This window comes from Drosophila teissieri, chromosome 3L (assembly GCF_016746235.2).
Source record: "Drosophila teissieri strain GT53w chromosome 3L, Prin_Dtei_1.1, whole genome shotgun sequence".
Taxonomy (NCBI): domain Eukaryota; kingdom Metazoa; phylum Arthropoda; class Insecta; order Diptera; family Drosophilidae; genus Drosophila; species Drosophila teissieri.
This window is the reverse complement of record NC_053031.1, coordinates 11156398-11176656: the sequence shown is the minus strand read 5'-3', so window position 1 is coordinate 11176656 and position 20259 is coordinate 11156398. Positions and strand designations below refer to the sequence as shown.

Genomic DNA, 20259 nt, shown 5'->3' with positions numbered 1-20259 from the left:
TATAAATGCTTAAAACCGTTAAAAAAATACATTTCGACCATAAATTTTATCATTAGTTCATAAATCGTAAAAAAAATGTGCTAAACCTTAGTTCGTTTCGATACACACTCATTAATTAATATATATTTAAAAATTATATTCACAAGTTAACCAATTGGAATTAAAGGTACTGCAAAATAAATTCATTAAAATTATGAATTCGTTATTTTTCTTCTTGTTTCCCATTCAAACTAAAACCATGGTTAATTTGAAGTCTTTTACTTTTTAAAAAATGCACAAAAATAATGAAATGCACTAAAGGGACATAGAGGGGAATGGATTTTGCTTGGATACGACCAGCTTGTTGTGAGCATGTGAGATATAGCCCTTGATCTTTCCATCGTAAATGAGATTGGCCACGATGCAGTGCGTCTCGTCCAGAGAAACGTCGTTTAATCCAACGAACTGCAAGGCGGAGAGGAAGTCACCCATGTCCAACTGATGCGTTTGCCGGATGACGAACACCTTCTTGAACAGATTGCGGTACACGAGGAACTTGAGCTTCTCCACCAGCAGATAGATACCACTCCTGATCAGCACCAGCTCCTGGTCCCTGACAATCTCATCGAAGCGATTCACATTGCCAGCCTTCAGGGCCAAAGCCAAATCATGGAACAGCAGGAGGTCGTAGCGCTGCAGTAGGGATTTGCTAGGCAGGTATCCCAGGAGCATCTTCACAGGCACCAAATAGATGAGGATTAGCCTTTTGTTGCTGGCAAACCGATCCGGGCAATTGCTAAATGCATACGACAGATCCTGTACGGCCGCCTGGTAGTTGGAGTCAAACATAGCCCGCCTACCCACGAAATACTTGTAGGTTATTTGCTCAGGCAGCGGAAAAGAATCCTTGAAGATGCAGTTATCAATGGCACGGATAAGGGGCTTGCACAGATGCAACTTGTTGATGCGGAAGTAGATCTTGAATAGCTGGTTTACAAGGTTCATCATGCCCAGCCGCTTGGTGTCCTCCTCGGAAGCGCGTCCATCAGCGGCGCAAACGCGGAAACAGGCCATCATGCAGTCGGCGGCCTTCTCCAGCACATGCCCGGGTGTGAATCCTCGGCAATGCTTCTCGCAGGCTTGCGCCAAGTATCTCAGATCCAGACACACGCGGTACATCAGGGGCAGGCACCAATTCTCGTCCTTCAGCTGCTGCAAAAGCCTCACCACGGCGCCGCAGGCTGCCGCCTGTTGGGTGTACGCCTCCATGTAACCAGGTGGCTCCTGCGCCAGGTGATACAGCACCTTCAGGTGGGCGGACACAACTTCGTCCATTGGCGGTTTCAGGAATCGATCTACAAGCTTTTCCGGCTGGGCGATGTACAGATTGTGGTTCTGCACGTGAACGTCCCGTAAGGAGAGGTGGGTGCCCAAGGACTCGCCATCGTAATCCTGGGAGGCGTGCAAAACGCCGGATAAATAGTTATTTACGGTGCCAAACATTGTTTGTGTTTTTGCAGGCGGCAAAATCAGAGATGGGAGACCATGGCACTATCTGTGAAAGCGATGTCTTATCGGAATCATCTATCGATAGTTTTTTAATAACGCAATAGTGTTTTAATTTATTATTAAAAACAACAGACATTTTTAATTTCGTTTTCTGATAAACATAACGTGCTTTAAAAATACATTTTTGTATAATTTTTTTAATTGGCTGATCACTAAGTTTCTTAATTGAATATTAATATTTCTTAAGTTGATGACAGAAAATTTGGAATACTTTTAATTTGGTGAAAGTTTAAATACAAAATTGTGTTAAGGAATACATTATTTTATTTATTTATTTAAATAGTCATTATTACTTTTTATATCAGCAATGACGACAGTTGGGTAAATCCGGTAAAATGTTAAAAAAGAAAACCTTAAACGCATCGAAAAAAACCAAATTTTTAGTTTTCAATTTTGAAATTCCCCTCTGCGACGAATCGATTCTATTCCGCGAAGGTCTTTTGCTCACTCAACAGATTCTAAAATTAAACAATTTTGGTACATATAGTTGTGATAGCAAAGCTGTCACAAGACATACCGTTCGTAGGCAGTTTAATAGGCCTTTGAGTATAGTTCACCTAGTAAATTACAAATTTAAGCTTTCAAAAAACGAAGCCAGTAATCAAACATGTCAACACCGAATTTTCTCTTAAGCAATGGTAAAAATATGCCAATGTTGGGTCTCGGAACTTGGCGGGTAAGTTCTCTTAACATATTATATGTAGATATATAATGTTATTAAATAATCGCCAGCTGAAATGTGCATTTCCACTGCATATTTCACGGTCAATGTCAAAGCTCTTCGGGGTCAACGAAAAGCTTTTGTTGCACTTTTGCTTTCACGACTTTCCTCGCGATTTCAGAGCCCCCCGGAAGTGGTGACCCAAGCAGTAAAGGATGCCATTGACATAGGCTATCGCCATTTTGACTGCGCCCACGTGTACGGAAATGAGGCTCAAGTGGGAGCCGCTCTCCGGGAGAAAATGGACGAGAGGGTGGTCACACGGTAAATGCTGCTTTAAACTTATATTTAAACTTATATCTAAGCCTAATAACATTTCAGCGATGAACTCTTCATCACGAGCAAACTGTGGAACACACACCATAAGCCGGAACTGGTGCGCTCTGCATGTGAGACCAGCATGAGGAACTTGGGAGTCAAGTACCTAAACCTCTACCTGATGCACTGGCCCATGGCCTACAAGTCGGGCAATGACAACCTATATCCCACGTGTCCGGACACAAATAAGGCCGCGTTCGAGGACATCGACTACGTGGACACCTGGCGTGCAATGGAGGATCTGGTGGATGAGGGGCTGTGCCAGGCCATCGGTGTGTCCAACTTCAACGAGCAGCAGATGAATAGACTACTGAGTGTGGCCAAGCTAAAACCGGTTGTACTACAGATCGAGTGCCATCCGTACCTGAGCCAGAAGCCATTGATTACCCTGTGCTATGACAATGCCATTGCTGTGACCGCCTACAGCTGCCTGGGATCGGGACATACGCCCTACGAGAAGCCCGGCGCATATCCACTGCTCCAGCACCCGACCATCTTGGCCATAGCCGAGAAATACGAAAGGACTCCGGCACAGGTGCTGCTCCGCTACCAGACACAATCGGGCATAATCGTTATCCCAAGATCTGTAAGCAAACAGCACATGCTGGACAACTTCAAGCGAATCTGGGACTTTGAGTTGGCCATCGACGACATACAGGCTATTCACGACTTGGACTGCAATGGTCGCTTTATGACCATGAAGGCGTACGTGTTGCTTATTTCCTATAATCTATTTATAATATCCCTAATCTGAATATTTTCTCCTAGGGCCTATGGACATCCTCATCACCCCTTTGAGCCCGTACTGGCAAAGTAGATTACTAATGATAGGAGTTTAAGTAATTTTAAAAACTGGTTGTCTTCAATGTGATGAGTATGATTATGTGCGGCAATCTCAAGTTATACTAATGATGTTCCAGGTACTTCCTTTATACTGAGGAGACAAGCATAATTATTGTTATACAATGTACATATTTACGATAATATTAGTGATAATATATTTAAACTGTCTTGCGGTGTAAAATCGAATTGTAGCTTTTGAGTGGGTTGTCATTTTGAGCTGTATTAAAAATGTGGCTGTTTATTTTTATATACACTTTTATTTTGCTATTTTACATTTAGGCGTTAATACTAAAACCAAGTAGTCATTGCATTCTTCTATCAGTCAAGAAGTCTCTACTAAAATAGTTGAAATTTACTTGCGTGCATATAAAGATGAACACTCTATTGAAAATTCAATTGGCTAAGCCTGTTTTTCGCTTTACGTTAAGGAATTATGGAAAGACCGAGCGTTTTATGTGGTAATATACAAGAAATTACAATCAAACGAAGACTTCAAAGGGATCATTTTCACCAATAGGTGCCAGAAGGAGTATGTTCAACATCCCAAAGTGGTTTTCATGGACGGAAATGAGATTCCAGTGATTGGACTCGGAACTTGGAATGTAAATATTATGACAATACCTTTTTTATAACCCAGCCATATTTATTCTTACCATAATGAAAATACTTTTTTTCAATTAACTAGCCACGCTCGTAGGGTTTCTTTCCATTTCAGTGTGATCATAACACATGGTATGTTAAATATTATGGTTACTTTTAAGGAATTAAATCTAGATCCTCTTTTAAAAACAAGACTTACCATTTACAATCATACAACCCATTTAGTATAATGTATATAAATGTATTAAACTGTATCAAAATGATTTCAAATGAACTAGCCAATTTTTTAATTTTATTTCCATAAAGTTTTTTGTTTTATGCTACACTAAAAAAAATAATAGCCTAATTTTTAAGCGTAACTGACGATCGCCCAGCTGTTCGGCTTGTCGACTATGCAGCCCTGTTCTCGAAAGCTTTTCAGAATTTCGGAGAGAAGCTTTTGCGTTGCGTATATAAGCGGGAAACAGCTGAGTGGAATCGTTCAGTTTGTTGAGAAGCGGCAATCGTCGAAAGATTCCCAATTGTATTATAAATATTTATAAATATCCTTAAGCATTAAGCTAACATAAAGTGCAATGGCAGTACCGAACGTTAAATTCAACAACGGCAAGGAAGTCCCAATCATTGGACTGGGAACCTGGGGCGTAAGTAGACTATCAAGTAACTGCACTATATTATAGCACATCCGCATCAATGTCATTGTATTTGTGAACTCTGCGTCCCACAATCGGGTATTTTTCCGCTGCCCACGACTTCCCGTTTTTTTGCCCAGCTCTTTTTGCACTGATGGCCCTGTGTATTCTGGGGATAAAAAATGGACACGTGTCGCATGGCTGATAGTTTGCCGGTCTTTTTTTGTACATGTTTAATGATACATATTTATCTTCTGCGATATGCAGCTATGCATAATAGAGAAACAACCGATATTTTGCTGCCCTCATGTTAATTACTTACACACCATACTTAACACAATCGTGAATAGATGTGCGATTTGAAGATCTCCATGAACTTTCCTCAAGGTGACCCTTTCTACCTTCGCAGGGCAGTGGAAAATTTTCGCAATATTAGCCACACCATTTCCAGATACACCCCACAAAAACTTTCATATTTGGGGCACATAGTAACATCTACAAGTATTACCAGAACTTGATAAACGTTCTTATCTGGAGTGGCAGATTAACTGACAAGACTACTTCAGTTTAAATATTTAAGTTTAAAAAAAAAGGTATGGGATGTAGTTCAAGTAATCGTGAAAGACAAGCCCCTCAAACGGAAAACAAGCGTCCAAGTTGAGTACAATTCGAAATGGGAAAGCTTTTAAAATTACGGTGGGAAAGACGCTGATAAGAGGGTTTAATTAGCAAGGGTATTATAAGGGTATTTTTAAAAAAGTCTTATCAGATTTAGTGCACTATTTGTGGAATAGAAAGAAGCTTGGTGGCAAAACAATAAATTAAACTACAAATGTCTAGTGTCCGTAATTTATACTTATTATGTCAAAAGCTAATGAAAGTCTTTGACCTTTCTTTTTTGTGAAACATTAATCAGCAATGCTATAAACTGTGGCATCCGTTTTTCGAGCTAAAGACTTTACTTGAAAATGTTCCCCCACTTAAAAGCATAAGATTCAGGTTTGTAATTCTTAAGTACTATATTGGTCTGACCTATTTATGATCTCATTAGAAACATTTTTTGGATGCGGGAACTAAGGGGGCTGATAGGTGACGTCAAGAGCCTGATAGGGAGACTTCAGTGTTTAGATTTCCAAGTCACGCTCTTCATAACTGAAACTTAGATCGATAACGAATTGCGAAATTCTGTTAAGAGCATCGAATATTCCATGGTTCCATGGTTATAAGTGCTTATTTCCATGCCTCAACACAATATTACTTGCGAATATTTATTACCCCCTTGAAAATGCGGAAGCCAATTAGAGAATTTGTGATAACAGAATTGTGCGATAAATTTTATGTAGCATAGACCGAGTTTATATAATCCTACTACTTTGCTTCTTTCCTTCCAGAGCCCCAAGGGACAGGTCACCGAGGCTGTTAAAGTGGCCATTGATGCCGGTTACAGGCACATTGATTGTGCCCATGTATACCAAAACGAGGATGAGGTCGGAGAGGGTGTTGCGGCCAAGATCAAGGAGGGCGTTGTCAAGCGGTAAGTTCTAGACTTGGTGTACTATGCTTAGGACTATTGTACTGAATTTCACAATTTTGCAGTGAGGATCTGTTCATCACCAGCAAGCTGTGGAACACTTTCCATCGCCCGGATCTTGTCAAGTCGGCATTGGAGAACACATTGAGTGCCCTGAAGCTGAAGTACCTCGATCTGTACCTTATCCACTGGCCCATGGGCTACAAGGAGGGCTGCGATCTGTTCCCCGCCGACAAGGATGGCAAGACCCTGTACTCGCCCGTTGATTACGTCGACACGTGGAAGGCCTTGGAGAAGTTGGTTGAAGAGGGTCTGGTCAAGTCCATTGGTGTTTCTAACTTCAACAGAAAGCAGATCGAGCGCGTGCTTGAGGTGGCCACTATTCCACCAGTGACCAACCAGATTGAGTGCCACCCATACCTGACCCAGAAGAAGCTGATTGATTTCTGCAAGTCAAAGAATATTACAATCACTGCCTACAGCCCCTTGGGATCTCCCAACCGCCCATGGGCCAAGGCTGGTGATCCGGTCATCCTAGAAGAGGCTAAGGTTGGTTTTCTTTTATATAAACATGTGGAATTTCACTTCAAGTATATTTGAAACATTTAGATCAAGGAGATTGCCGCTAAGAAGAATAAGACCCCTGGACAGATCCTTATTAGGTACCAGGTTCAGCGTGCCAACATTGTTATTCCGAAATCTGTGACTAAGGACCGCATCGAGTCCAACTTCCAGGTGTTTGACTTCGAACTGACACCTGAGGAAATCCAAATCATCGAGAGCTTCGAGTGCAACGGCCGCCTGGTTCCCCTACTCGGGTAAGTCTACTAGCAGTCTACCTTAAAAAATGTTTATTTATTTACATTATTAATGAAATGGGGGCTTAAGTTATTTTACTCGTTTTTCTTTAAATCACATCTTTATTTATATTTATTTAGCGATGCTGGTACCCATAAGTACTATCCGTTCCACGACGAGTATTAGGCTTTAAGAAACCCATATCTGAAGAGCAAGAAGAATTCGATTGAATGAAAAATTATACATATTGGAAGGGGAAACGCTTTCGAAGAAAAACCCAAATAGTTTCAGATCCATATAAACATGAACATGAGTTTAACGTATGTTTTCAAGTTTTTTAGCGCGTATTCGGTTTTCTTAAATATTTGTGTTTATTGAGCTTGATTTACTTAGCTTTATTGTTATTTTACCCTCCCTGCTTGTGTTCTAACAATATTTATTTCCTTCTGTTTATTATTTGAACACATTTATACGCTTAGGAAGTACTAGTTTGCCTTAGCTAACCCATTGTTTCCTTAGCTTGTGCTTCAAAATAATTTATATACCAGTCAAATATTAATCAAGTTGGTTTTTCAATAATTACAGCCAATACGGTCACCCCCACCACCCTTTCGAGAAGGACGAATACTAATAAACGACGCAGTGCTCAGTTCAAATTTATAATTTGTTACAAAATCATTTTATCTTTAATCGTACGAATAAACAGAAATACATATTACGCTTTCGAGTTCTTCCCAATTGTTTCAACCCTTTTGCAGACCTGTCTGACCAAATAAACGGTGCTCGTGTGCTTTAAAGCATTTGTTAAAAAATCGGTTAATGCACCTCTGACGTAAAAATATGCCACGAGCAAACGATTTACGTAAAGCCAAATATCTAACAAGTGTTTAATCCAAGCTGGGCACAAATATTTTGCACAGTTGTTCCTTAATAAGGTATTTACTTTGACGTCTAGTATAGTTCATACAATTTGCTCAGTTATTGTATTTTTCGTGAAAACAATAAAGGTACCAAATGTTCTTTGTCAAATAAAATTTGCGAGCTAGACAAGCATCTACGCAAATAGCCAAAATAATAGCGAGACCCTCGTACCAGGGTATAAAAGGTTTCAACTTTTAAATTTGGCTACCAGATCTAATTAATTCGACACCCGGTTTCTTGGAGGATCATGCGCTTGTTCCTAGTCGCGGTTTTGGCCGCTTATTTGGCCTACGTAGCGGCTCAAACTGAATCTAGCACGGTAACATCTGTGACCACTCCAGTTATAAAGGCGCAGCCATGTTGTGAAAGTGTTCGTCAAACTCTAATTGAAATACGAAAAGATATACGCCTATGGCTACTCGACAGGCTTTTCGGAAAACTAGTTCTTTTGCACGACGGAGAACTTCTCGGCAATCCAAATTATGTGAATTGTGTCAACGGAAAAAAGCAGCTACCACTCTTAGATGGAAGCTCTATTACAGATCAAACTGCATCTACTACAACTGTCGTAAAAGGCATTCCGGGATCCTCATCGAGCACTGATGGAAACTCTAACCAATCCTCGATCACGACGACAACCACAACGAAAACATCGTCCAATGAAGACCAGTCTACCACCTCATCTGACCCAATTGCGGAATCTACTCAGGGAACAAGCGGAAAGAGCAGCTCCACTCAATCTACGTCCTCTACCACAACTACCTCCTCTACGGCTCCAGTCGTAGAAGTTACTCAGGGATCCTCTTCGAATGCTGATGGAAACTCTAACCAATCCTCGACCACGACGACAACTACAACGACAACATCATCCGTTAATGGCCAATCTACCAGCTCATCTGACCCAATTGTTCAATCAACTCAGGGAACAAACGGCGATAGCAACTCCACCCAATCTTCGTCCTCTACCACAACTACCTCCTCTTCGACTCCTGTCGTAGAAGTTACTCAGGGATCCTCTTCGAATGCTGATGGAACCGCTACCCAATCCTCGACCACGACAACTACAACGACTACATCATCCGATGATGGTCAATCCACCACGTCATCTGACCCGGTTGTGAATGTCAGTCAAGGAACAAACGGCGATAGCAACTCCACCCAATCTTCGTCCTCTACCACAACTACCTCATCTTCGACTCCTGTCGTAGAAGTTACTCAGGGATCCTCTTCGAATGCTGATGGAACCGCTACCCAATCCTCGACCACGACAACTACAACGACAACATCATCCGATGATGGTCAATCCACCACGTCATCTGACCCGGTTGTGAATGTCAGTCAAGGAACAAACGGCGATAGCAACTCCACCCAATCTTCGTCCTCTACCACAACTACCTCCTCTTCGACTCCTGTCGTAGAAGTTACCCAGGGATCTTCTTCAAATACTAACGGAAACTCTAACCAATCCTCGACCACGACGACAACAACAACGACCACATCATCCGACGAGGGTCAATCCACCACGTCATCTGACCCGGTCGTGGAAGTTAGTCAAGGAACAAACGGCGATAGCAACTCCACCCAATCTTCGTCCTCTACCACAACTACCTCATCTTCGACTCCTGTTGTAGAAGTTACTCAGGGATCTTCTTCAAATACTAACGGAAACTCTAACCAATCCTCGACCACGACGACAACTACAACGACCACATCATCCGACGAGGGTCAATCCACCACGTCATCTGACCCGGTCGTGGAAGTTAGTCAAGGAACAAACGACGATAGCAACTCCACCCAATCTTCGTCCTCTACCACAACTACCTCATCTTTGGCTCCCGTCGTAGAAGTCACTCAGGGATCCTCTTCGAATGCTGATGGAACCGCTACTCAATCCTCGACCACGACGACAACTACAACGACAACATCATCCGACGAGGGTCAATCCACCACGTCATCTGACCCGGTTGTGGTAGTCAGTCAAGGTACAAACGGCGATAGCAACTCCACCCAATCTTCGTCCTCTACCACAACTACCTCATCTTCGACTCCTGTTGTAGAAGTTACTCAGGGATCTTCTTCAAATACTAACGGAAACTCTAACCAATCCTCGACCACGACAACTACAACGACAACATCATCCGATGATGGTCAATCCACCACGTCATCTGACCCGGTTGTGAATGTTAGTCAAGGAACAAACGGCGATAGCAACTCCACCCAATCTTCGTCCTCTACCACAACTACCTCCTCTTCGACTCCTGTCGTAGAAGTTACTCAGGGATCCTCTTCGAATGCTGATGGAACCGCTACCCAATCCTCGACCACGACAACTACAACGACTACATCATCCGATGATGGTCAATCCACCACGTCATCTGACCCGGTTGTGAATGTCAGTCAAGGAACAAACGGCGATAGCTACTCCACCCAATCTTCGTCCTCTACCACAACTACCTCATCTTCGACTCCTGTCGTAGAAGTTACTCAGGGATCCTCTTCGAATGCTGATGGAACCGCTACCCAATCCTCGACCACGACAACTACAACGACAACATCATCCGATGATGGTCAATCCACCACGTCATCTGACCCGGTTGTGAATGTCAGTCAAGGAACAAACGGCGATAGCAACTCCACCCAATCTTCGTCCTCTACCACAACTACCTCCTCTTCGACTCCTGTCGTAGAAGTTACCCAGGGATCTTCTTCAAATACTAACGGAAACTCTAACCAATCCTCGACCACGACGACAACAACAACGACCACATCATCCGACGAGGGTCAATCCACCACGTCATCTGACCCGGTCGTGGAAGTTAGTCAAGGAACAAACGGCGATAGCAACTCCACCCAATCTTCGTCCTCTACCACAACTACCTCATCTTCGACTCCTGTTGTAGAAGTTACTCAGGGATCTTCTTCAAATACTAACGGAAACTCTAACCAATCCTCGACCACGACGACAACTACAACGACCACATCATCCGACGAGGGTCAATCCACCACGTCATCTGACCCGGTCGTGGAAGTTAGTCAAGGAACAAACGACGATAGCAACTCCACCCAATCTTCGTCCTCTACCACAACTACCTCATCTTTGGCTCCCGTCGTAGAAGTCACTCAGGGATCCTCTTCGAATGCTGATGGAACCGCTACTCAATCCTCGACCACGACGACAACTACAACGACAACATCATCCGACGAGGGTCAATCCACCACGTCATCTGACCCGGTTGTGGTAGTCAGTCAAGGTACAAACGGCGATAGCAACTCCACCCAATCTTCGTCCTCTACCACAACTACCTCATCTTCGACTCCTGTTGTAGAAGTTACTCAGGGATCTTCTTCAAATACTAACGGAAACTCTAACCAATCCTCGACCACGACAACTACAACGACAACATCATCCGATGATGGTCAATCCACCACGTCATCTGACCCGGTTGTGAATGTTAGTCAAGGAACAAACGGCGATAGTAACTCCACCCAATCTTCGTCCTCTACCACAACTACCTCATCTTCGACTCCTGTCGTAGAAGTTACTCAGGGATCCTCTTCGAATGCTGATGGAACCGCTACCCAATCCTCGACCACGACAACTACAACGACAACATCATCCGACGAGGGTCAATCCACCACGTCATCTGACCCGGTTGTGGATGTCAGTCAAGGTACAAACGGCGATAGCAACTCCACCCAATCTTCGTCCTCTACCACAACTACCTCATCTTCGACTCCTGTTGTAGAAGTTACTCAGGGATCTTCTTCAAATACTAACGGAAACTCTAACCAATCCTCGACCACGACAACTACAACGACAACATCATCCGATGATGGTCAATCCACCACGTCATCTGACCCGGTTGTGAATGTCAGTCAAGGAACAAACGGCGATAGCAACTCCACCCAATCTTCGTCCTCTACCACAACTATCTCCTCTTCGACTCCTGTCGTAGAAGTTACTCAGGGATCCTCTTCGAATGCTGATGGAACCGCTACCCAATCCTCGACCACGACGACAACTACAACGACAACATCATCCGACGAGGGTCAATCGACCACGTCATCTGACCCGGTCGTGGAAGTCAGTCAAGGAACAAACGGCGATAGCAACTCCACCCAATCTTCGTCTTCTACCACAACTACCTCATCTTCCACTCCTGTCGTAGAAGTTACTCCTGGTTCCTCTTCGAATGCTAATGGAAACTCCACACAATCCTCGACCACGACGACAACTACAACGACAACATCATCCGACGAGGGTCAATCAACCACGTCATCTGACCCGGTCGTGGAAGTCAGTCAAGGAACAAACGGCGATAGCAACTCCACACAATCTTCGTCCTCTACCACAACTACCTCCTCTTCGACTCCTGTCGTAGAAGTTACTCAGGGATCCTCTTCGAATGCTAATGGAACCGCTACCCAATCCTCGACCACGACGACAACTACAACGACAACATCATCCGACGAGGGTCAATCGACCACGTCATCTGACCCGGTCGTGGAAGTCAGTCAAGGAACAAACGGCGATAGCAACTCCACACAATCTTCGTCCTCTACCACAACTACCTCCTCTTCGACTCCTGTCGTAGAAGTTACTCAGGGATCCTCTTCGAATGCTGATGGAAACTCTACCCAATCCTCGACCACGACGACAACTACAACGACAACATCATCCGACGAGGGTCAATCCACCACGTCATCTGACCCGGTTGTGGATGTCAGTCAAGGTACAAACGGCGATAGTAACTCCACCCAATCTTCGTCCTCTACCACAACTACCTCTTCTTCGGCTCCCGTTGTAGAAGTCACTCAGGGATCCTCTTCGAATGCTGATGGAAACTCTACACAATCCTCGACCACGACGACAACTACAACGACAACATCATCCGACGAGGGTCAATCAACCACGTCATCTGACCCGGTCGTGGAAGTCAGTCAAGGAACAAACGGCGATAGTAACTCCACCCAATCTTCGTCCTCTACCACAACTACCTCTTCTTCGGCTCCCGTTGTAGAAGTCACTCAGGGATCCTCTTCGAATGCTGATGGAAACTCTACCCAATCCTCGACCACGACGACAACTACAACGACAACATCATCCGACGAGGGTCAATCAACCACGTCATCTGACCCGGTCGTGGAAGTCAGTCAAGGAACAAACGGCGATAGCAACTCCACCCAATCTTCGTCCTCTACCACAACTACCTCTTCTTCGGCTCCCGTTGTAGAAGTCACTCAGGGATCCTCTTCGAATGCTGATGGAAACTCTACACAATCCTCGACCACGACGACAACTACAACGACAACATCATCCGACGAGGGTCAATCAACCACGTCATCTGACCCGGTCGTGGAAGTCAGTCAAGGAACAAACGGCGATAGCAACTCCACCCAATCTTCGTCCTCTACCACAACTACCTCATCTTCCACTCCTGTCGTAGAAGTTACTCAGGGTTCCTCTTCGAATGCTGATGGAAACTCTACCCAATCCTCGACCACGACGACAACTACAACGACAACATCATCCGACGAGGGTCAATCCACCACGTCATCTGACCCGGTTGTGGATGTCAGTCAAGGTACAAACGGCGATAGTAACTCCACCCAATCTTCGTCCTCTACCACAACTACCTCTTCTTCGGCTCCCGTTGTAGAAGTCACTCAGGGATCCTCTTCGAATGCTGATGGAAACTCTACACAATCCTCGACCACGACGACAACTACAACGACAACATCATCCGACGAGGGTCAATCAACCACGTCATCTGACCCGGTCGTGGAAGTCAGTCAAGGAACAAACGGCGATAGTAACTCCACCCAATCTTCGTCCTCTACCACAACTACCTCTTCTTCGGCTCCCGTTGTAGAAGTCACTCAGGGATCCTCTTCGAATGCTGATGGAAACTCTACCCAATCCTCGACCACGACGACAACTACAACGACAACATCATCCGACGAGGGTCAATCAACCACGTCATCTGACCCGGTCGTGGAAGTCAGTCAAGGAACAAACGGCGATAGCAACTCCACCCAATCTTCGTCCTCTACCACAACTACCTCTTCTTCGGCTCCCGTTGTAGAAGTCACTCAGGGATCCTCTTCGAATGCTGATGGAAACTCTACACAATCCTCGACCACGACGACAACTACAACGACAACATCATCCGACGAGGGTCAATCAACCACGTCATCTGACCCGGTCGTGGAAGTCAGTCAAGGAACAAACGGCGATAGCAACTCCACCCAATCTTCGTCCTCTACCACAACTACCTCATCTTCCACTCCTGTCGTAGAAGTTACTCAGGGTTCCTCTTCGAATGCTGATGGAAACTCTACCCAATCCTCGACCACGACGACAACTACAACGACAACATCATCCGACGAGGGTCAATCAACCACGTCATCTGACCCGGTCGTGGAAGTCAGTCAAGGAAGAAACGGCGATAGTAACTCCACCCAATCTTCGTCCTCTACCACAACTACCTCTTCTTCGGCTCCCGTTGTAGAAGTCACTCAGGGATCCTCTTCGAATGCTGATGGAAACTCTACACAATCCTCGACCACGACGACAACTACAACGACAACATCATCCGACGAGGGTCAATCAACCACGTCATCTGACCCGGTCGTGGAAGTCAGTCAAGGAACAAACGGCGATAGCAACTCCACCCAATCTTCGTCCTCTACCACAACTACCTCATCTTCCACTCCTGTCGTAGAAGTTACTCAGGATTCCTCTTCGAATGCTAATGGAAACTCCACACAATCCTCGACCACGACGACAACTACAACGACAACATCATCCGACGAGGGTCAATCAACCACGTCATCTGACCCGGTCGTGGAAGTCAGTCAAGGAACAAACGGCGATAGCAACTCCACCCAATCTTCGTCCTCTACCACAACTACCTCTTCTTCGGCTCCCGTTGTAGAAGTCACTCAGGGATCCTCTTCGAATGCTGATGGAAACTCTACCCAATCCTCGACCACGACGACAACTACAACGACAACATCATCCGACGAGGGTCAATCAACCACGTCATCTGACCCGGTCGTGGAAGTCAGTCAAGGAACAAACGGCGATAGCAACTCCACCCAATCTTCGTCCTCTACCACAACTACCTCATCTTCGACTCCTGTCGTAGAAGTTACTCAGGGATCCTCTTCGAATGCTGATGGAACCGCTACCCAATCCTCGACCACGACGACAACTACAACGACAACATCATCCGACGAGGGTCAATCAACCACGTCATCTGACCCGGTCGTGGAAGTCAGTCAAGGAACAAACGGCGATAGCAACTCCACCCAATCTTCGTCCTCTACCACAACTACCTCTTCTTCGGCTCCCGTTGTAGAAGTCACTCAGGGATCCTCTTCGAATGCTGATGGAAACTCTACCCAATCCTCGACCACGACGACAACTACAACGACAACATCATCCGACGAGGGTCAATCAACCACGTCATCTGACCCGGTCGTGGAAGTCAGTCAAGGAACAAACGGCGATAGCAACTCCACCCAATCTTCGTCCTCTACCACAACTAGCTCATCTTCCACTCCTGTCGTAGAAGTTACTCAGGGTTCCTCTTCGAATGCTGATGGAACCGCTACCCAATCCTCGACCACGACGACAACTACAACGACAACATCATCCGACGAGGGTCAATCCACCACGTCATCTGACCCGGTCGTGGAAGTCAGTCAAGGAACAAACGGCGATAGCAACTCCACCCAATCTTCGTCCTCTACCACAACTACCTCATCTTCCACTCCTGTCGTAGAAGTTACTCAGGGTTCCTCTTCGAATGCTAATGGAAACTCCACACAATCCTCGACCACGACGACAACTACAACGACAACATCATCCGACGAGGCTCAATCCACCACGTCATCTGACCCGGTCGTGGAAGTCAGTCAAGGAACAAACGGCGATAGCAACTCCACCCAATCTTCGTCCTCTACCACAACTACCTCTTCTTCGGCTCCCGTTGTAGAAGTCACTCAGGGATCCTCTTCGAATGCTGATGGAAACTCTACCCAATCCTCGACCACGACGACAACTACAACGACAACATCATCCGACGAGGGTCAATCAACCACGTCATCTGACCCGGTCGTGGAAGTCAGTCAAGGAACAAACGGCGATAGCAACTCCACCCAATCTTCGTCCTCTACCACAACTACCTCATCTTCGACTCCTGTCGTAGAAGTTACTCAGGGATCCTCTTCGAATGCTGATGGAACCGCTACCCAATCCTCGACCACGACGACAACTACAACGACAACATCATCCGACGAGGGTCAATCCACCACGTCATCTGACCCGGTCGTGGAAGTCAGTCAAGGAACAAACGGCGATAGCAACTCCACCCAATCTTCGTCCTCTACTACAACTACCTCCTCTACGACACCTGTCGTTGAAGTCACTCAAGGATCCTCTTCGAATGCTGATGGAAACTCTAGCCAGTCCTCTACAACGACGACAACGACGACATCCTCCGTTGAGGCCCAATCCACCAGCTCATCTGACCCAATTGTAGAATCTACTCATGGAACAAACGGAAATAGCAGCTCCTCTCAATCTTCGTCCTCATCCTCGGCTCCTGTCGTGGAAGTCACTCAAGGATCCTCTTCGAATACTAATGGAATTTCTAGCCAATCCTCGACCACGACGACAACAACAAACATCAGTCAAGGGACTAATGGTGATAGTAGTGGAAGCCCTAAATGGACTAAAACCTCAAAAACTTATTCATCGAAAACTATAAAAATTCCGAAGTCAAAAAGAAACTCTAGTTCAAGCGAAACTTCAACAACCGTAACGACAAATACTTCCTCGACTCCTCAGACCAAATTTTCGTGGTCAAGCTCGTCAAAGAAATCGTATATTGGTGGCAAGTCTAAAAAATATTGGACCAAGCGCTGGAATAAGAGGTCACGTAAAAATAACGATGGTAGTTCCACTATTGTTGCAGAGGAATCGTCTGAATCATTAACAGATGCTGGCGTTGATGGCACTAATGGAAATGACTTGAACGTTGTAGATGCCAGTACAGATGTTCAGAACAGCAAAACCAGCTCAACATCTACTAAAAACACAAAAAAATACTCGTCGAAGTCCTCTAGGGTCCCCAGGTCTAATGGCCAGTCGAGTACCAGCACTACCAAAACTTCAAAAACCGTAACGACAAGCACTTCCTCAACACCCAACGTTAGTAGCTCATCAAAGAATTCTACCAATGGTGGAAAATCGGTCAAGACTTCGTCGACCACGATAACAACAACTTCTTCAAATCAGGGTCAATCCAGCTCAGGTTTATCCCCTGTTGTAAAAATTACACAGAAAATTCCACAAAACGATATTGAAAGCTTGAACCAGGTCACAACGACAACATCATCTGAAAGTCAAATCGGCGTACCTTCTACCCCTGTTGTTAAAGTTACGAAGGAAGCCTCAATTAGAAATGGTGGGAGGACTACCCGATCATCAACCACAACAACCACAACCACCACGACCAAAGGAAGTAATCAGTCAGGTATCTTAACTCCTCCTGCAGTTGATGCCAGCATTGTGGCTAATGGGCTAAAATCGTCAACAACAACTACGACCACATCCACAAAAGGAAGTAAATCATCTAATACCTTGTCTCTACCGGAAGTTGATGCCAGCTCAGCCGTCAACGGCGAAAAGTCCATCTCAGCGTCGATAAAACCAACAAACATTTTGTCAAAGATCGACTTGAGTCTGCCTAAACTTGATGCCAGTCTGAATGTTAATAGTGGAAGGTCAAACTCTAGATCATCTACAACAACAACGACAACATCCACAAAGGGAAGTAAATCATCCAATACCTTGTCCCTACCGGAAGTTGATGCTGGCATAGCCATTAACGGCGATGAGTCCCACTCACAGATAGACTTGAGTCTGCCCAAACTAGATGCCAGTCTGAATGTTAATGGTGGAAGGTCAAGCTCTAGATCATCTACAACAACTACGACAACATCCACTAAGGGAAGTAAGACATCTCTACCGGGAGTTGATGCCATCATAAAGACGATTAAGGACACAAACATTTTGTCAAAGATAGACTCGAGTCTGCCTAAACTTGATGCCAGTCTGAATGTTAATGGTGGAAGGTCAAGCTCTAGATCATCTACAACAACTACGAGAACATCCACAAAGGGAACTAAATCATCCAATACCTTGTCCGTACCGGAAGTTGATACCAGCATTAAGACGATTAAGGACACAAACATTTTGTCAAAGATAGACTTGAGTCTGCCTAAACTTGATGCCAGTCTGAATGTTAATGGTGGAAGGTCAAGCTCTAGATCATCTACAACAACTACGACAACATCCACTAAGGGAAGTAAGACATCTCTACCGGGAGTTGATACCATCATAAAGACGATTAAGGACACAAACATTTTGTCAAAGATAGACTTGAGTCTGCCTAAACTTGATGCCAGTTTGAATGGTAATAGTGGAAGGTCAAGCTCTAGATCTACAACAACAACTACGACAACATCCACCAAAGGAAGTAAATCGTCTGAAATCTTGTCTGTACCGAGTGTTGATGCCGGAATATCAGGATCATCAACTAGAACTTTTGAAATAACCTCAAAGAACTCTGTAGCTCCCAAGTCTAGTTCTACATCCAAAACTACGACAACGACTACTACATCAAAAACTTCATCGGTCCCAAAAACAGAGTCCAAATACTCCTGGTCTAGTTCGTCGGAGAAAAAATCGAACCCTATTCGCTTAACCCTACCTACCAATAACGTAGGTATTTCAGTTGGCGGAGGAGATTCTTCGGGCTCGTGGTCCAAGCTAATTAAGAGGAGCACCAGCAGCGATGAGACGAATGCCAATGATGGTTCATCACTTTCCGGTTCTATTGTAGGTGCAGGTGGATCCTGGTCTCAGCGATCCGGATTCTCTGGTGACAGTTCCAGTGGCAAGGGATCTCAGGACATTCGCATTCGATCGGCCCGGGGACAGACAGGAAACAATGCTCAGTCCCAAAACACCAATGCTTGGACCCAAAGCGCTTCCCAAGCCAGCGAAAGCTTGGCTAATGGAGCAGTATCTGCCGATGGCCTGAATGTGGAGGAATCGCAGAGTTCCGATGACGCAACCACGATCCAAGGTGGCTCTGTCGGTGTAACCGGGCAATATCCATACTGGTGGGGCAATGGCCGTTGGGTTGGAGCCAGGCCAAGTTGGAGATATGGATGGCGTCCTTATGGAAGCGGCTGGGGCGGATGGAACAGTCAATATTAGAGTTGGTCCGTGAGAATGGCTAAGGCCAAGGTAAAACGGAGCATGACTTTAATGTACACGATTGTAAAATATATGCATACGAATATTAGAAAATGTCTTCATTTTTGGGGTATCTACGTGTATACTAGTTGATAAGAAATACTTTTTAAATGATTACAAATGTAAGCAAGCGTTCATTCTTAAGAAACTTCTTAAATATAAAAAGTTCTTTATGACATCTCATAAATAAAAAGGGCTTTAAGATTCCTTATTGATGCACGATTCCACATTGATTAAAGATTGTAGAAAACAAAATAATTATAAACCAAAATATAAAAACCAAAACACACAAACTAAGGTACTTTCATTTTATTGACAGAAAACCAATTTCAGATAAAAATCGGTCTAGAAAAAGAAGTAGAACTTGTTTCCACTACGGCTGCCGTTTAAAGCGCGGATAAATTCCGTCCAAGACCATTTCGGAGCTGCCGGATATTCTGTCGTGGTTTCGGAGGCTTCAGTGGTAGTTTCGGCGTTGGAGACCCAAATCGACACCAGAGCAAAATACAAAATAATAAATATAACCTGTGTCTTCATCGTTGGTTTTTTGGTAGACTAAAATTTTGGCTTCGTACTTAATGTTTTATACCTTTTCTAAATAACCCGAATGTTGTCCTGCGATAAATATTTACACATGTGTTTCAGCGCATAATCTCTAATGACGAAGAGTCATTAGAGATTATATTTTACCGCGTAAAAACAAAATAAACACTTTCAGTAAAGAAACGGGTTGTGCATATAATCGTATTATAAATCATATTTATAATATAAGGGAAAAATATTTAAGTGTAAGTACAATTTATTTAAAAAACTAAAATACACAGCTTACAAATATGAAAAAAGTTGTAGTAAATGGGGTTTGCAAAGTTTGCAAGTATTTAAAAAAAAACGTTTAACCAAAGCAAATATGTACATTTAAAAACATTCATTAAAAGTTACATCTTTACATAGGGCTTATGTCTTTGGTGGGCGCCTTACATCGTGGTTTTTGACCTTGCTAATCTTATGGTAT

General features: G+C 44.4%; 5 protein-coding genes across 8 annotated transcripts; 3 read left to right on the top strand and 2 right to left on the bottom strand.

Annotated features, from left to right (window-relative positions):
* Window positions 1-242: 242 nt before the first annotated feature.
* LOC122617249 (PCI domain-containing protein 2 homolog) lies at window positions 243-1498 on the bottom strand. Its single transcript, XM_043793008.1, has one exon. It carries the CDS (start codon window positions 1480-1482, stop codon window positions 295-297), a length of 1188 nt encoding a protein of 395 aa, XP_043648943.1. The 5' UTR covers window positions 1483-1498; the 3' UTR covers window positions 243-294.
* A 566-nt stretch (window positions 1499-2064) lies between these two features.
* Window positions 2065-3580, top strand: LOC122617315 (aldo-keto reductase family 1 member B1). The gene is made up of 4 exons (XM_043793140.1): window positions 2065-2224; window positions 2391-2533; window positions 2591-3292; window positions 3356-3580. The coding sequence occupies exons 1-4, from the start codon at window positions 2156-2158 to the stop codon at window positions 3402-3404; spliced, it is 963 nt and encodes a 320-aa protein (XP_043649075.1). The 5' UTR covers window positions 2065-2155; the 3' UTR covers window positions 3405-3580.
* Window positions 3581-3762: 182 nt separating this feature from the next.
* On the top strand, window positions 3763-7709 carry LOC122615715 (aldo-keto reductase family 1 member B1). Of its 4 annotated transcripts, XM_043790787.1 has the most exons (7): window positions 3763-3888; window positions 3948-4032; window positions 6054-6196; window positions 6259-6742; window positions 6803-7011; window positions 7132-7311; window positions 7577-7709. In XM_043790787.1, exons 1-6 carry the CDS (start codon window positions 3803-3805, stop codon window positions 7175-7177), a joined length of 1053 nt encoding a protein of 350 aa, XP_043646722.1. In that variant the 5' UTR covers window positions 3763-3802; the 3' UTR covers window positions 7178-7311; window positions 7577-7709. The 4 variants fall into 4 exon arrangements, with proteins under 4 accessions (XP_043646722.1, XP_043646721.1, XP_043646724.1 ...); XM_043790786.1 differs by lacking the exon at window positions 7132-7311 and having other exon boundaries at window positions 3765-3888; XM_043790789.1 differs by lacking the exons at window positions 3763-3888; window positions 3948-4032 and adding an exon at window positions 4506-4674.
* A 450-nt stretch (window positions 7710-8159) lies between these two features.
* Window positions 8160-19454, top strand: LOC122616600 (serine-rich adhesin for platelets). The gene is made up of 13 exons (XM_043792118.1): window positions 8160-9523; window positions 9623-9675; window positions 9760-9949; window positions 10046-10063; window positions 10151-10369; window positions 10466-10483; window positions 10571-10792; window positions 10892-10944; window positions 11029-11638; window positions 11735-11787; window positions 11869-16337; window positions 16537-16552; window positions 16639-19454. The coding sequence occupies exons 1-13, from the start codon at window positions 8160-8162 to the stop codon at window positions 19206-19208; spliced, it is 9855 nt and encodes a 3284-aa protein (XP_043648053.1). The 3' UTR covers window positions 19209-19454.
* Window positions 19455-19592: 138 nt separating this feature from the next.
* On the bottom strand, window positions 19593-19784 carry LOC122618029. The gene has a single exon (XM_043794149.1). The coding sequence runs from the start codon at window positions 19782-19784 to the stop codon at window positions 19593-19595; it is 192 nt and encodes a 63-aa protein (XP_043650084.1).
* Window positions 19785-20259: the final 475 nt, after the last annotated feature.

Excerpts from the sequence above, each read along its gene's own strand:
- LOC122617249 (XM_043793008.1), bottom strand. The coding sequence starts at position 1,482 with ATGTTTGGCACCGTAAATAACTATTTATCCGGCGTTTTGCACGCCTCC.
- LOC122617315 (XM_043793140.1), top strand. The coding sequence starts at position 2,156 with ATGTCAACACCGAATTTTCTCTTAAGCAATGGTAAAAATATGCCAATG. Across the intron at positions 2,534-2,590 it reads GACGAGAGGGTGGTCACACG|CGATGAACTCTTCATCACGA; the intron begins GTAAATGCTGCT and ends ATAACATTTCAG. Across the intron at positions 3,293-3,355 it reads CGCTTTATGACCATGAAGGC|GGCCTATGGACATCCTCATC; the intron begins GTACGTGTTGCT and ends ATTTTCTCCTAG.
- LOC122615715 (XM_043790787.1), top strand. The coding sequence starts at position 3,803 with ATGAACACTCTATTGAAAATTCAATTGGCTAAGCCTGTTTTTCGCTTT. Across the intron at positions 6,743-6,802 it reads TCATCCTAGAAGAGGCTAAG|ATCAAGGAGATTGCCGCTAA; the intron begins GTTGGTTTTCTT and ends TGAAACATTTAG. Across the intron at positions 7,012-7,131 it reads CGCCTGGTTCCCCTACTCGG|CGATGCTGGTACCCATAAGT; the intron begins GTAAGTCTACTA and ends ATATTTATTTAG.
- LOC122616600 (XM_043792118.1), top strand. The coding sequence starts at position 8,160 with ATGCGCTTGTTCCTAGTCGCGGTTTTGGCCGCTTATTTGGCCTACGTA. Across the intron at positions 9,524-9,622 it reads TCCTCTACCACAACTACCTC|ATCATCCGACGAGGGTCAAT; the intron begins ATCTTCGACTCC and ends TACAACGACCAC. Across the intron at positions 11,788-11,868 it reads TGACCCGGTTGTGAATGTCA|AAGTTACTCAGGGATCCTCT; the intron begins GTCAAGGAACAA and ends CTCCTGTCGTAG.
- LOC122618029 (XM_043794149.1), bottom strand. The coding sequence starts at position 19,784 with ATGAAGACACAGGTTATATTTATTATTTTGTATTTTGCTCTGGTGTCG.